The sequence below is a fragment of the Tupaia chinensis genome, unplaced genomic scaffold, assembly GCF_000334495.1.
Source record: "Tupaia chinensis unplaced genomic scaffold, TupChi_1.0 Scaffold000127_2, whole genome shotgun sequence".
NCBI lineage: Eukaryota > Metazoa > Chordata > Mammalia > Scandentia > Tupaiidae > Tupaia > Tupaia belangeri.
In genome coordinates this window covers 2,808,302-2,824,526 of record NW_006159596.1, presented here as the reverse complement: position 1 = coordinate 2,824,526, position 16,225 = coordinate 2,808,302, and the positions used below count along the sequence as shown (strand labels likewise).

The window sequence follows — 16,225 nt, the reverse complement described above, 5'->3', positions numbered from 1 at the left end:
TCCAGCTGTGGGATTTGACACATGGTTACATTCTCTCTGAGTCTGCGATATGCAGGCATCCCCTGAGCTCTACCCTCAGTCCTTGTCTCTGCTCTTTACATTTCCACATGGGCAATCTCATCTAATTATCCCACTGTTTGCACAAAACTTCCAAAGTTTAGGGTCTAAAACTATGATCTCGATCCTGCCCAAACCTGTCTTTTATTATTCATATCTCACCACAGTCATACATCAAAGTTAGCACATTCCCATAGAAGGTTTTTTCCCTCTAAAACCTGAAAATAATTTTTTGCCATTTTTCTTTCCTTGATATTCTTATTTAAACTTTTAACATATATGCCATCTTTCAAAGAACTTCTGTCTTGGAAATGGTAACTGTCTCAACCCTCCTTTTAACTCCCAGTTCAAGTCCTCATCATTTCTTGCCTCAATTATGGTAAGAAGCTCCCACTTGGTCTCTGCATCTCCAGTTTATTTCATTTTTTTTCCTGGCTCCAGCCGTCTTACTTCCTGCTGCCATTGGAAAATACAAATAGAAAGCTACTAGGCCATCAGGAAAGTAATGACATAGTTTTCTGTTCAAAAATGTATCATGACTTTCCCAATGACCCAATATTAGAATATGGGAGAGAGAGGCATGAGTTTATGTGGAGGATAAGGCAGCTGGGTCCCGCATAGCCAACTGCGCAGTATGAGCCCTGGATCTGGTGGCTTAAAAACATACTGTGTGCATGTGCGCCCAAAAATCCCAAGAGGAGGATGGAAGAAGAGATTGTGGCATGGCCATGCTCTAAGAGGAATGATTCATTACACTCTCCCTCCCTCTCTCTCTCTCTCTCTCTCTCTCTCTCTCTCTGGTAAAGACATGTGCCCTAGAGCAGTAAGATAAACACGAAAAAGAATAAAAAGAGAGAGTGAGAGACCCTAACCTAGAGAAGATGTTGGATACTCTAAAGAGTTCTGGGACTGAAACTCTAAATTGATTTGTTTGCAGAGTCCAATTCAAAGAGTGAGGAAAATATTGGAGAATATTAGAGTGGTGTTCAAGTTGAGCTGGTTAGAGTGGTGTTCAAGTTGAGCTGGTAGTGTTCAAGTTGAGCTGGAGTGGTGTTCAAGTTGAGCTGGTTCACACTCAGTTCTATACATTTCACATGCGGAAAGGACTACCAGAGGGGCATTTCATTACTGAGAAGGTTGGCAGGCCTCATCTGACAGTAATACTGTAGACATGGCAGTGGTGGGGTGGGTCCCAAAGCCTCATGGTTAAGGGAGCCCTATCCCACATGGCCAACCATGGTTTCAATTCCAGCCCTAGTGTCTTGAGAAACATGTTAAGTACATGTGCCCCAAATCCCAACATGATGGAGAAATGGAGGACAAGGGATTATGGCATGACCATGCCTCATTGGGTAGTGCTTTCTCCCTCATCTCTTCGGTGAGCACATGTATCATTTGGTGATTAAAACAAACAAACAAAAAAGTGGCAGCCCTGGAAAGGGGTAGCAAAACTTGAAAAACTCATGAAATTGTGCAGCAAGAGAACAAAGAGGAATGTCTTCCCTGAGATTCAGAAGCTCCAGATTCTCAGTGCTGAGCAGTTGAGAACAATTCTGCTTCCCTGCCTATGAGTGAGTAAACTGCATTGCTGTTTTGACAAGTTTGACTCCCTGAGGCCAGCTAGGCTGCAGGTGGATTTTCACTCCATAAAAACTCTTTGGAAAATGTTTTTAGGATGCATCTAGAATTGTACATCTGTGGCTCTGCCAGGTGTCAAAATGGATTCTTTATGAGTTAGCGAAAGTTAATAGAAGGTCAAGAGTGGTAAAGGAGGAAAACAGCTTCTGCTAGCGTGAGAATGAGGTGACAGTGGACTGCAGCCAGGCTATAGTGTAGGTACGGTGGCAAGTGACCTGACATGTTGCTGGATGTTTGTGGAGTGTCAAGAACACAAGAATCAAGAACTGAGCTGTTTAACATGCAAGTCCACATGTAGGTGAGTGTGCCCTGTGATTGAACGAGCAGATGAGCTGATTTGGGGTGGTGGCAGAGTGGGGGAAACTCAAGTTAGGATCTAATTCTGTAACTTAAAGTATGTAGTAGACATTTAACTGGAGATGCAGTATATGTGTCTGCAATTCAGAGGAAAGGTCTTAATCAATAAACTTAAGATTCATCAGCCCCAAAATGATATTAAAGTCACGGACCAGTCTGAACTAGAGAAGGTAGATATGGCCCAGGATGATGAAGGTGGGGTTCTAAATGTTGGGGCATTTCAACTTTAGAGACAAAGCAAGAAGCAGCCAGAATTGAGCAGCTATGTCCGGCAAAGGTACTCACTGTCCACACGAGTATATGAAATTTAGCAGTGCGGGGGGCGGAGAAACCAAAAGGGAAATTTAGAAATTACCTTTACTTATTTTTACTACTAAGCATATGTTGTGTGCCTTTCTAAAATCTGCTTGAGAATCCTGTGGGACGGATGTGAACATCCTCATTTAAAGAGATGAGGCTGAGACTTCCTGGTGCTGGGTGCTGGGGAGCTGAGCTGGCTGTCTTCATGTCAGAATGTTGTGTGCTATGTGCGATGCTGCTCTGCTCCTAAGCTAATTTCAGAGGCACAGGGGCTGTCACCTAGGGGTATACATGGGCTTTCACTTTATTTGGGAGCTGAAGAGCCACCCTGGAGTCTGGCTGCCTGCTCTTCAGGTTTCCTGCTCCACCAGGGAAGCTTAATGGTGAGGCTGACCTACCGTGCCCTGGCTGGTGCTTATCAAGGATGGAATCAGGGAGTGACACCATAGCACAGCCATAAAATGCTGCTCAGGAGAAGCAGATCCCACATGGCGACCATGGTTCAAATCCTGACCCACTCAACCCGAAAATATGCCAGGCACACACACAAGTGCCCAAAATTTGAAGGGCTAGAGGAAGGAGATCACAGCAAGACCAGGGCCTTGGAGGGTGCTTCTCTCCCTCCCTCCTCTCTCCTCTCTCCCTCCCTTTCTCTATCAGAGATAAAGAAAAAAAAAAAAAAGGAATCAGTAGCCTTTTGTTTTTGCACATTCATTTCCTCTTAACTAGAGGATAAAAGTTATCCTACATTCCAGGAGAGTGATGAACTAGAGCAGTAAAGCAATAACTTAAATTTTTAAAAATATTTTAGCTACAGACTCACTTACAGAATGTTTTAGTGACTCATCTCTTAATCTGACACTTTCGAGCAATTAAAAGTAAGACATCATGTTAGAATTTCTGTTCTAAGCATAAGTATATTCTACGGAGACTGAGGAATGAGTTGTATGTGTGTATCTATACCTACTCACCTCTTTCTTTGCAGATATTCTCCTATTTCTCTGTCTGCTAAGATATATATGATATACCACATTTTTTTTGTTCGTTTGTTTTTAAACACTTCCTTTAAATAAGCCTCTTCACATATTCCAGTTTCTATCAAGCCAGACTGGTAGAAAGTCAGTCTCAGGGCCAGCAGATGGAGTAATAGTTATATTACTGGACTCCCATGTAGTTGACAATGGTTCGAGTCCCAGATCCGGTGACTTAAAACTCACATTGGGCCACGTGTGCATGCATGCCCAAGATCCTGAAAGGAGAATGGAGAAGGGGTTGTACTAATTTCTCACTTTCTGTCTCTCTGTCTCTCCAGTGAGCACACACACCCTGTAGCAAAACTTTCTCTAAAAAAATAAATAAAAATAAAAAGACAGTCAGTTGCCACCAGTCTCTGCTTTCCACCTGTTATAAGTTTTTCCTTCTATTTAAACTTGGGACTTGACTTCATCCATCATCAGCCATTGCTGTAAGCCTTTACTGGTTATAACAGTACTCCCACCCACCCTGTAGGAGCTGTGCACCCTGCAGCTCACAGCCTCAGGAGGGCGCCCTCAGCAGGCACACACAGCAGTGCACAAGGCTGCACCCTGCAACCCTTGACTCTGTCTTCTCCCCAGTCCTGGCCATCTGTCTGTCTGTTACCGTCTCACTCGCTCCCTCACTTCTCCCCATCCCCGTTTCCTTTTCCCTCTCCTGCTCTTTCTAAAACTGTCCATTTTCAGTGGTTCTTTCACTCTGTGTCACCCCACCCAATGGACACCTCACATCTTCTCTGGCATAACAGTTAGTGGGATCTATCTAGTTCAGGCAGCTCTTGCTTTAAGCACTGCTGACCACCCTGGGGCATATATTTTAAATTGTTACCTGAACAAAATGAGGAGAAAAAAACAGAAAGCAAAATGCAAATGAATATATCACAAATTGTTTTACCACAAGTCTTACATATATTGAAATATAGCTAGCAAATCACATACGAGCCTCCTTTTATCCAAACAAAACGTATCTTAAACACTTCATCCTAAGGTTTTACTCTTCAGTCCTTTCATCACTTAGAATATTTCTTTCTGGACCCAATCCAAATAGTCTTCCTATAATTCTAAGATCAAAACTAGAAATCGGTTCTCTGATAATGATCTGATGGAAGTAATTATACTTCCAACTCCTTCTATTTATCTTTCTTTTTTCTTTCTTCTTTTAATAAAACACTTTTAAACTATTTTCTGTGTTCCCGAGTTGTAATTCTGGGCATATGTTCTTTAATTTTCTTCAAAGCAGTGTTTAGAAATCAGCTGAAAATGCCACTACTTTGGAGCCTTGCTTCTTCTGATGAGAAGATATTCCTGTTTTCTAGGTCCTTTATGAAAAAAAAAAAAAACATTTACATGAGAGGGAAAGTGAAAAGACAAACCCAGTTAATTAAGAAATAAACTAACATAATTAAATGCACGATGTGTTTTCTTTAATTCTCACCCATTGAATGCGAAACTAGGAAAGAATGAGCAGGAACTTCAGTGACCAAATACAATGTCCGCATCCTTTGAATGTGCCCCCCTCCCAAAGTCCCAGCGATTTCATCTTGAACTGTCCCCTATTCTGTTAGTACACATCTCTGAGGTACTGCAGTGATATTTTAATAGGATCAAAGAATCACAGGAAAGTAGAGATGAAAGTAATTTTAGAGGTCACTGAATCTAATCTTGCAACTGGCAAGAAACTGTGGCTGCCTGCCTCTGAGAGATGGCAGGAAACTGCATAATGGGTCCCAGTCATAAATGAATCTGCTTTTTTCATTAGACAGACAGGAATAAAAGCCCCTATCTGCTACTCGGACAAGTTTTGACACCATTTTGAGCCCATGGATATGATAACACTGACCATTTTGACAACTTGTAATAAATACTAATTTCCTTTTTGAGATGATTTTGCCTGAGAGTGCATGTGCACACCAGAGAGAGAGACAGAGATGATGAGAGGAAAAATGAAAATCACCCCCTGGGAAGATGGCCCTGCCGCAATCCCTTCTTTTCCATTCTCTTCCCAGGATCTTGCACATGAATGTACACGCACCCAGTGTGAGTTCTAAGCCACCGGGTCCGAGGCTCAAACCATGGACAGCCATGTGGCAGTCCAGTGACACAGCCACAACACCGTCTGTTTTCTCCATAAATATTTTAAAAATTAACACATGAGAGCATTTGATACACAAGAGAGATCACTCTCTACTTGACAAACTTACACTACTCTTCAAGATAGCCCACGCCTTAAATCACATAACGTCTATTTAACATCAATAACCACTTAATCGTCACTTTTCCTCTTAAGACAATGGCTTCTTCTCATTCTCCATGTCTTCGGTCTTTTCTGATATGCCACATTCCCAAATCCCACAATTCTCATCCTGGTCCCATGCTCAGGCACCCCCTGGTTTACAGTCACCCTGCCCTCAGATCACCGTATGCAGATACTCATGCATGTGGCACTGGGTGGGTCGGACTCACATCCCCTCTGAGTATTTTGTCTGATTCTGTCCAAGATTGCTCTTTCTTTTGTAGTACACTTATCCAAAATTATTAGAAACTGTCTATGACTGGGGCATTCACAACAATGACACTGCCTGGTATCTTCCAATTTCTTTAGGGGCTCTTCCTGTGGTCAGTGCAATACATCCTGAATCAGATTGTGAAATCCATGACGGTTGATCCCGTGGCCACAAAGTTCACTCTTACTTCTAGGCTAATGGGGATAATAACACTCTTCATGTTCTTTTAGTAATGCTTCCCCTACATTTAAATAGTTTCATTTTCTGAAAAATCCTGGACATCTGTTTATATTAGTCTAATCATAAATTGAATCTTTGGAGAGTTTTGATAATTTGTTATCTAGTTGTATTATAAGTCATTAAACTTCATAGACTTGATCTACACTGAAAAAATAAATCCCTTATCAGACTACAATACAAGCAAAATGAATCAGGGAAACTATATTCTTAGGATTCTCTACTTGCTACTTCTTGTTATAGGGAAAACTTAAATTTCCTTCCTCATCTCTAAAATGTATACATTCAACTTAAAGGTATTTTTAAAGTCACTTTTACCTCTCAGCCTGTGTAACCTTGAGATTTCTTATACATTCTTCAAGCTTTTATTAATACTAGACCTATTATTATTATTATTTAGGTTTTTGCCTAAATAATAATAGGGTGAATGTGCTTGCCAGAGACAAAGAAAGTGAGAAATCACCCCCTGTGAGGGACGGCCATACCTCAGTCCCTTCTCCTCCATTCTCCTCTTGGGATTTTAGGTACACATACACATGTGCCTGACATGATTCTCAAGCCATTAAGTCCAGGGCTTGAACCACTGTAGGCCATGTGGGAGTCCAATGCTTTAACCTCCACACTACTGGCTGACCCCAACATGATATTCGTTTTTACACAGAACTGCTGGTGTGAAATCTGATACAATGCAGCAGTCCAGTGCCTGAAACATGGTGCTTATTCACATGGGTTCATTGGACGAATGTGGAATGCAATGAAGCTCTGGGAGATATTAGCTCACGATTTCAAGATGGTATGCCCATGGCTCCAAACATGAAGCATGTAATTAAATGTCAAATGGTCTCATTTTAGCATGAGAGGAAATCAGAGTGCCGGTCAGAGGAAAGATTTTTCGATTCAGTTTTAATTGGTCATTTCCCTTGGGAAGCTTGAAGAGCTATGATGGTTAAAGGAATAAAATAGAAAATACCAAAACTATTCATGAATAATTACCCAGCAAGTGAAGATAGGAAGACTTTTCTTTTAATTATTTTTAGAGATCTGAATTATTAGGATATTTGCAAAAGGGGACTTGTGGTCTAGATACAGCATAAAACATCAAGCAAAAAAGAGGCAACAATAAGCAAATATCAAATCACACGCATGGGGATTTATTTAAGGAAGTGTCTCCTCATGTAGGCAGCGATATGTTTAAAAGTGAGACATTTCTTTTCACTTGTTTCTATTTTAAGTGATTGCTTTGACAGGTCTTTGAAGAAAAGATCATTTTCTAGCCGGCAGACACAGAAACTGCCCTTAAATGTCTGATCTTGTCGCATTTTCATTGGAGACTACATTGTGATTGGCTTCCGTGGTGATCCTCCTGTCAGTGTGGCTAAAAATAATGACATTGGATTGTCAAGGCCCCTTGCAAGGCAGGCACTAATTAATTGTCTCTCAAAATCTCTTAGTGAGGAAATCACTAATATTATTTTTTAACATTCTGTGCATTTTGCACTTGCAGAGTGCTTTAAAAAAATCATCAGTGGCCATGAAGAGATGGGTATTTGTGCTATTCTCAGCAGAAAGCAAAGATGCAGTCCCAAGATCACCTGTGTCTACTCTGCAACAGCCATGAGCCTGCAGCCAAGTTCTGTAGCAGCCTCACTGGCTACATTGCTGTGAATCCCAGCTGAATAATGGGATGGCTATGTGTAAGGCATTGTTAATGTAGTATTCTACTCTCCAGCGATGGAAGTTAATAAGCAACAAATTAATTCAGTTATAAAACTGTCCTTCCAAAACCAAAAACCTTTGAATTTAGTCATTTTCACTTGGAAGGCATATACAGCATGCAGACTGAAAAGTTTTAAATGTGCTCTTGCAATTGTAGGAAATAAGCCATCTGGTATATATTAGTCTCTTGTACTTAAAATAACTTTTTTTTTAAGAATTAACTTTATTTATTTTAATTTGACCAGAGAGGGACAAAGCAGGAGAGAGACAGAGAGAGAGGGAAAGCGAGAAAACAAGCTGCCAGGTCCAGGACTCGAACTGTGGTCAGCCATATGAGAGTCCAGTGTCCTTAACCACCATGCCACCTGCCAGCCCCTGACATAAGAACTCTTATAAGATATTTTCTATTTACTTTTCAGTCTGGAAAGTACTACTTCTGACTACTCAGCCAGAGCCGAGCTTCAGGGTAGCCTCACTAAAAAGAGAATTTCTGTACTATGATATGGTAGATTGTGGATAATTTTTTAATTATCTGAGTTTCTTTTACTTTTTCTTTTTCTTTTTTTTTTTGGGGGAGGTTTTCGCTATAGGGCACGTGTGCTTGTCAGACAGACAGAGAGAGACATAGAGACAGAAAGTGAGAAATCACCCCCCAGGGGGGATGTTCACACCGCCATCCCTTCTTCTCCATTCTCCTCTTGGGATCTTGGGCACGCACACACACGTGCCTGGTGTGAGTTTTAAGCCACCAGGTCCGGGACGCAAACCGTGGTCGACTACGTGGGAGTCCAGCGACATAGCCATTACTCTAACTGCTGGTTCCCAGTTATCTGAATTTCTAATCAACATGTAATATGAGGGTGCTTCAAAAAGTTTGCGAAAAAATGGAATTAAAATGTAACCTTATTTTGCTGTGAAAAAGTTTTGAAATTCATGATTTGCTCATTTTACCTCAAAATTCTTTTACATCAAAATAAATATACTTTACTATCATTTTTTCATAAGCTTTTTGAATTACTCTCATATGCTATGCTAGAGAGATCAATCAACTGATAGAAAGTTTATACTTCTTACAGGGAGCACTGGAGAGAAAATGAGGTTTCAAGAAAGCTGTTAATATTTAGTACAGATAACCTTTACCTTAAAACTGGGACAAATCAGGGGAGTGTAGTTAAGGATAATAATTACAATTCTCTATTATATATATATAAATAATTACAATACAAAACATTTATCTAGGCCTATATTTTAAGGCCAGTACTTTACTAAGTATTTTTCATGCTTTTTCTTATTTAATCCTTTCAAAATCTCTCATTCTTGTGTATGGAGAAATTGTAATGTATGAAGTTGGGGCTAGCTCAGGCATGGCGGTACTCTGCTGAGTGAGAGGAGCTGGATCTCATGACCAGCTTCTCCAGTCCCCAGACCAGTCACCTGCAGCCCCCGACCGTCAGCCTGAAATGGGCACATGTAAGAATGTCCAAGATCTCACAGGCTGGAGGGCTAGAGCAAGGCGGCAGTGGAGGACAAGACCCTGTGGAGGGTGCTCTTCTCTATCTTTCTCTCCTTCCCACATGCACGGACATACATTCTACATTCTATCATGAGTAAAGAAAACAAACCAAAAAAAGTGAAGGTTGAGTATTTGCTGAAGTTTATACAGCTAGTAAGTGCCATAGCAGAGATTGGGGGGTGTGTGTTGGTGGGGGGAGTATTGTTTCAGAGCATTTCTCTTTATTTTGCATTTGAAAACCCATCGGCCAGCCAGCCACGGGGTAAAGTGGCTAGGTCCCATATGGCTATCCCTATAGTTCAAATCCCGGATGCAGTGGCTTGAGAAACACCCTGGGTGCATGTGTGTGCATGCCAAAATCCCAAGAGGAGAATTGAGAAAGTATCCAGCCTCATGGCCATCCCCCCGGGAGATGCTTTATCTCTCTGTCTCTCTCCAGTAAATGCATATGCCCTATAGCAAATTCGAAAAGGAAAGAAGGAAAATTTAAGAACTTAAAGTTATCTATTTGGGCTTCCTCGGCCCTTTATCCCAGCCTTTCCACCACCCTCCCGTCACATGACTGAACACGTATGCTATGACTGAACACCAAGCACTCACAGCTTTTAGGTGGAATGAACTCCGAAAGGCATTTTTTTTCTTCTCCCCCAGAATTGCTAAGCATGAGATGAACCATTTAGTTTCAACTACAGTAGAGTGGTGCCCCCTTATGTATAGGAGATACACTTCAAGCCCCTCGGGGGATGGTGGAACCACAGGGAGGACTGAGCCCTGTGTTTACCAGTAACTTCCACCAAATAACCAAAACCACTAAGCGGTAACCGGCGAGCAGCACATGTAGTATGGGTAAGCCGTACAGAACAATGATCCACAGCCCAGGAGAGTGTAAGGACAGCTCGAGCACACAATTTAAAACTCATGTTTATTTCTGGAATTTTTCAGTTATTTTCAGACTGCAGTTGACTGCAGGTAACAAACTGCAGAAAGTAAAACTGGGTGAGCAGGGGCTACTCTACCATTTTATTTTCAACCTGATTACAGCATGGCGGATTAGGTGTTTTATGTCAATTCAGTTTGTTTTAAGACCTGTTTGAAACAATGATGACTATCATTTGTTCAAAGGGGGGTGTTGTATAGTTAACTTGTGCTGTAAAGTCATAAATGAGTAATATTGATAAAATCAGACTGCTCGCCTTGTCTCTCTGCTCCTCCCATGCCAGCCCCGGCACACTCTCTCTGAGCACCATGGGCTACATTCTGGCTGTCAAACTTGTTTAAGTGCACATCCCCCTTAGCTTTTGGCTAGACTACCAAGATATGTGTACTTATTATCATTTGAGTGATATGACAATAATGGTTGTTATTGAACACTTGCTATATGTATTCTGTTTTAAGAACTTTTTGAAGTATTCATTTATGTATGTTACTTTATAGTAGGGTTTTTTTTTGGGGGGGGGAGAGTTTTTTGTTGTTGTTTTTGTTTGTTTGTTTTGTTTGCTCTAGGGTACATGCACTCACCAGAAAGACAGAGACACAGAAAGCGAGAAATCACCCCCCAGGGGGAATGGCCACGCTGCAATCCCTTCTCCTCTATTCTCCTCTCAGGATCTTGGGCACACATGCACACACATGTGCCCGGCGTGAGTTTAAGCCACTGGGTCCGGGACTCAAACCGCAGTTGACTACATGAGAGTCCAGCAACAGAGACATTACACCAACTGCTGGTCCCCATGGTAGTTTTATGACATAGGTATTATCACCATTTTACAGATAAGGCAATTAAGATATGACATGCTAAATAACTTGCGTAGGCCACTCAGCTTGCAAGGGACAGAACTGAGCTTGAACCAGGCCATCTGACTTGAGTCTCTGCTCTAATCCCCTGTCTCACAGCTTCTTCTACACATGCTATGCTACTCATGTACACATGATTTTTGGAATATGAGAAATTAGAATTTTTTTAAGGTTTTGCCATAGGACACATGCACTAGTCAAAGAGAGAGAAAGCCTGGAGAAACAGACAGAGAGACAGACAGACAGACAGTGAAAGAAAAAGAGAGAAATCTCTTCCCAGGAGAATGGCCATGCTGCAACCCCTTCACCTCTCGGGATTTGGGGCACACACACACACACACACACACACACACCACAACACACCACACACACACACACACACACACACGCACACACACACTCATACATGCCCAGCATGATTTTTAAGCCTCCAGGTCTGGAACTCAAACTATGGTCGACCATGTTGGAGTCCAGCACCTTACTACCATGCCACCTGCTAGCTCCCCAAAATACTGATTCATCAGGAAAGTCATGACACATTTTTGCATAGAAAACTATGTCATGACTTTCCCAGTGACCTAACAGGAACTTTTAAAGGACAATGTACCTGTTGGTAATATTGAAAGTCTCATACTTTTGTCCTCTATCCCCAAGGAGTTATCTAGATCCACCTCTGGGTTACATGTATTTCTTTTTGGAATCACCTTAGGGGGCTCTTAAAGGAGGAAGTGCAAACTGCAGCCCTCAGCGACTTTAACATCCCTCTTTGTTTAGACTCTGTGGTAACAGTGGAGTCTACGAATATGGCGTCTCTCTTCCAGTTTGTTCCATCCTTCCATGAGTTTGGGGCACTTTTCTTCCTGCTGTCCCTGGACTTGCCCATTAAGGCCCAGTCAGACTAAACTAAAGCCTTCCCCAAATTCCCTCATGTCCATTTGTCCTCTAGACTAAACTGACCAGTCTTACTATCCTAGGAAGTTGCTAAGTAATGTACCGGCTCAATGGAAAAATAAACCATATACCCGCGTGACTCCCTCCCTTTCCATCTGCCGTCTTTGATAACAGTCATCTTTGAGAGCTTCCAAAACCACCCTATTTAGAATTCTCTCTCTGGGGCCAGCAGGTAGTGAGGTAGTTAAGGTGCTGGACTCCCACATGGCTCACCACAGTTTGAGTCCAGACCTGGTGGCTTGCTTTCTCACTTTCCCCCCTCTCTCTCTCTTGCCCTGTCTCTCTCTGGTCAAATTAAAAAGAAAAATAATGATGATAATAATAAAAATAAAGTTCTCTCACACACACAAATACACACTTTTCCCCTACTTTTCTTTTCTCCACTGTAGTTTTGCCAGATGATTTTTTTGTGAGTTTACTTTCACTCAAAAGTGAACTTAAGGGCAGAAATTTCTGACTCATTTATTCCTATATTCCTAGGGCCTACAATAATGACTGTCTCATGGTAGAGAGTGGACAGTAGACAGTAAAAACAAAACAAAACAAAAAAACTAGTTGAATGAATGGTAAACAATATCCTAGGATTAACAACATAGGGAATTTAAAACAATAGAAGAAATAATATAAGGCAAAAATGCTTTTCTTAGTGACTTTCAATGTATCAATTCCTTAAAATCTGCATGTGTTCTCCCTGCAGTGCAGAACATTGAACGAGTAACGTAGTTATTTGTACAGTTCACAATATGAATTATGCGAGCCCAAAGTAAATCCTCCTTTGCTCAATTAACTATTTGTTGTCCAACTAAGTGTCTGCCTTCCTTTGTTACCAAATCCATATTCTTTAGCTCTTTTTGTTTGTTTTGTAAGAGAGATTTTTGCTATAGGGTGTATGCACTTGCCAGAGAGACAGAGAGAGAAAGCAAGAAATCACCCCCCAGGGGGCATGGCCATGCCACAATCCCTTCTCCTCCATTCTTCTCTCGGGATCTTCAGCATGCACTCACATATGCCCAGCATGAGAGCATGAGTTTTAAGTCACCAGGTCTGGGACTCAAACTGTGGTCAACTACAAAGGAGTCCAGTGATATACCATTACACTATCCACTGGCCCCATCCTTTACCTCTTAACACACAGTAAGGAAATGCCAGACAACAGCCTGGCGTGGTTGATTTGGTATCTTATACTAATTCAGATCACTTTTTGAATAATCATGATCACTCTTTGTCCAGATGTGACACAAGTGTGGTCAACGCATGATAAAAAAATTTTCCGTATGTATGAGGTTTTTCAGAGGCTGCAACTCTTGGGGAGGGTGAAAGAGTTTGTTTAGAAGTTTCCTTTGCATGGCATTTTTCATAAGACTGAGTAGCAATTAGTATATTTTCTGCCTGAAAATGTAGAGGAGGTAATAGAGATTAAACTCTCCCTTGACCATTGAATGTAATTTAAACTCTGAACACTCTGAACACTTATGAGATACACCATACAAAACAATTTTATTTTCAATTTATATCAGTATGGTATATTTCAGAATTGCCATAATTGGAGCTGCTTTTAAACAGAAATATAAAGGCCTTTTTAAATTACACAGAAAATGCATAGTTTGAGAATTTTATTACCTTATTTTCTGAAGTATCATACTACAAATATCTTTTGTTCAGTTCAAGAGTCCATAGGACTTAGAGTTTTGAACTAAGTGAGATTAGCAAGAAACAATATAATTTATGAGCTCAACTAACAGAACAGTGCTGAGTCAGGTTAAAAAAAAAAAAAAAGAACTAATATTATGGCTGACAAGGATGACATGTCAGATGTTTCATTCATTTTAAAGACCAACTCATTTCAATAAATCACTTTGATCATTTTAAATATACCATGTAAGTAGAAGGTGTGTTTAAATGTGCAGGACACATCCATTTTCTTCACAACATCCTGTGTTTTTCATTTCATTTCCCAAAGATGTATTATCAGATTATTTTTTATGAGCTGATCCATATTTTATTTTATTCATGTAGCCTTGTTTATTGGTGCCATTATGCTTATTTGATTCTTTGAGATTCAACCCACGTGAAAAACATCATGTTTCTTCCTTCTTGCACAAAAAGCAAAAGGAATTTCCTCTTTAAAATATATTTGTCAATGTAAAACAGTAAGAAAGTAACACACGGGGTACATTTGGGGCTCTTTGGTGTAAAAATTTCGTCTGAAACAGCTGTATTGCATCAGATAGTATGTTATATCTCAGAATAGCTAAGATGGATTTTCTTTACTTTGTGAATGCTCCACTATTTTCTCTTCTCCCCTAACCTCCCCCTGTTTAACAGCAGACAAAACCAGGGAGCCCTGAATGAATCCGATGATCCTGAAACAGGCTGTCTAACTGATAACAAGCCAACTTCTCGACACTTCTATCCTGTCGCCTTGCTGCTCGTCAGCTCACACCTGCTAGTTGTGTGGCTTATCTTAAGTCTTGCATTACTATTAGCCAAATATCAATAAGTTTTCTGTTGTATCTCTTTCTTTTCTACCAATGACAATGGACTTTAAATTATGGGAACAATGCTGTACTATTTCTACATTTTCAGATTCACAAACTTTAAAAAAAATGTTTGAACTGTGTTTTTTTTTGTTTGTTTTTCTTAAGATCTAAAAAGCAAAAAGTACTATGCATTCAGTGAGTTCTTTTGTTCATGGAAAAGTGTTTCCCATTGTTACCTAACTCAAGAAGAATTTTTAAATTACTGTCTTTGGACTAAGACAAAGAACAGAATCCTGAAAGCTTGAAGTTCTGAACCTCCTGTCCCCCTTCCCATTCAATTTTATGAAAGAAATTAAAGACTGAATTTGCACAACACACTGAATCCCTGAGACAAGTCCGAAAGATGTAGGAGGTTACAGATTTTCTCTCCACTGTGTGAATATCATAGTTGCCATCGGCTGATAGAAAGTTCTGTTTCTTTAACCTGTTGTTTCATTTCTTTGCTGCGATTAACCCTTTTCTGTCAAATAACTTTCTGGAGAGAATGGCTCTTTCTGTTTGTAATTAAATTTACCTGTTTGTAACTATTGTTTGGGTTGATTTGGCTTTCGGAGTACTTTTCTATTCTTTTTAACACAGGCCTTGTTTGTGTCTTAATGCACCATTTTCAGCACTTGTGACTTTTGTACTGTCTGTGGACAAGCATTCCTCCTTTATAAAGCTGAGACTTGGACCAGGCTGTTCAGAAAGCCATTTCCTCTCTTCGTTGCACAGCTCAAATACTGAAGTAAAATAGAGATGAAACTTTCCTTTAAAATTCTATAGGGCCAGACTTCATAAATTAAATGCCTTATTCCTAGAACCTGCATCCTTAGGGCTACATATAGATTTTAATGTGTTTTAAAGAGACTGAGAAATTAATTTGTGGAGAAGTTATACAAAAGGCAGATATATTTATGAAACTAAAGTGAAGCTGTATTGTGGAGAAAATTATATTTAAAGAGTTTATTAAACCTTAAGTATCTGTGAAGAGCAAAGAGACTTTAATCTTAATCTCTTTCTGAGGGCAATAATGGTATTGGGCCTGGCCTAGGATTTAATTTTGTAAGATGTATCATCACTTGTGGAAAAAAAAAAATGTAGAGTTGAATCTTTGTTATTTTTACTTGGACTGTTGCTGCAACTCTGCATTGAACAAATAAAGCATATTTATTTATTCTGTGTTTCATGAAGTTGTACTTTTTCCCCTTTCACCAGAGAAGGATGCCGTATAGAGAATGTCCTGAAGAATATCAAATGCAGAAAGTATGCTTTCAACATGCTACAGCTGATGGCTTTCCCCAAGTACTACCGACCTCCAGAGGGGACTTACGGAAAAGCTGACACCTAAGTGTGCCCACATGTAAATAAACAGGAACACAAAATGTGTCTGTTGGATCATTTCCACCTTGGTCTTTTTTATTGTCATGAATTTATTCGGGGAGAACTTCATGGATAATTGCCCAAACCTAGGAATCATTTACATTGGTTATCAACATTTCACTCTAAGATAAATTCATTAAGAGGAAATCTTACCTCATTTTGCTCTTTCTAGTTCTAAGCTTCTATATGTGTGGGCCCTCACTGATCAGGATCAGTTCAGAA

At 40.3% G+C, this 16,225-nt stretch overlaps 1 protein-coding gene across 8 annotated transcripts in view; it reads left to right on the top strand.

The window, feature by feature from the left end:
• INPP4B (inositol polyphosphate-4-phosphatase type II B) overlaps positions 1–16,023 on the top strand; it is a 957,317-nt gene extending 941,294 nt beyond the window's left edge. For 5 of the 8 annotated variants that reach the window (XM_014586328.2, XM_027770341.1, XM_027770342.1 and 2 more), the window contains one exon: positions 14,427–14,601. In XM_014586328.2, the coding sequence (XP_014441814.1) occupies positions 14,427–14,601 (175 nt within the window). Of the gene's footprint in view, positions 1–14,426; positions 14,698–15,838 lie in introns of those variants that run through there. The other 3 variants (XM_027770345.1, XM_027770344.1, XM_006144646.2) reach the window with 3 other exon arrangements.
• Positions 16,024–16,225: the final 202 nt, after the last annotated feature.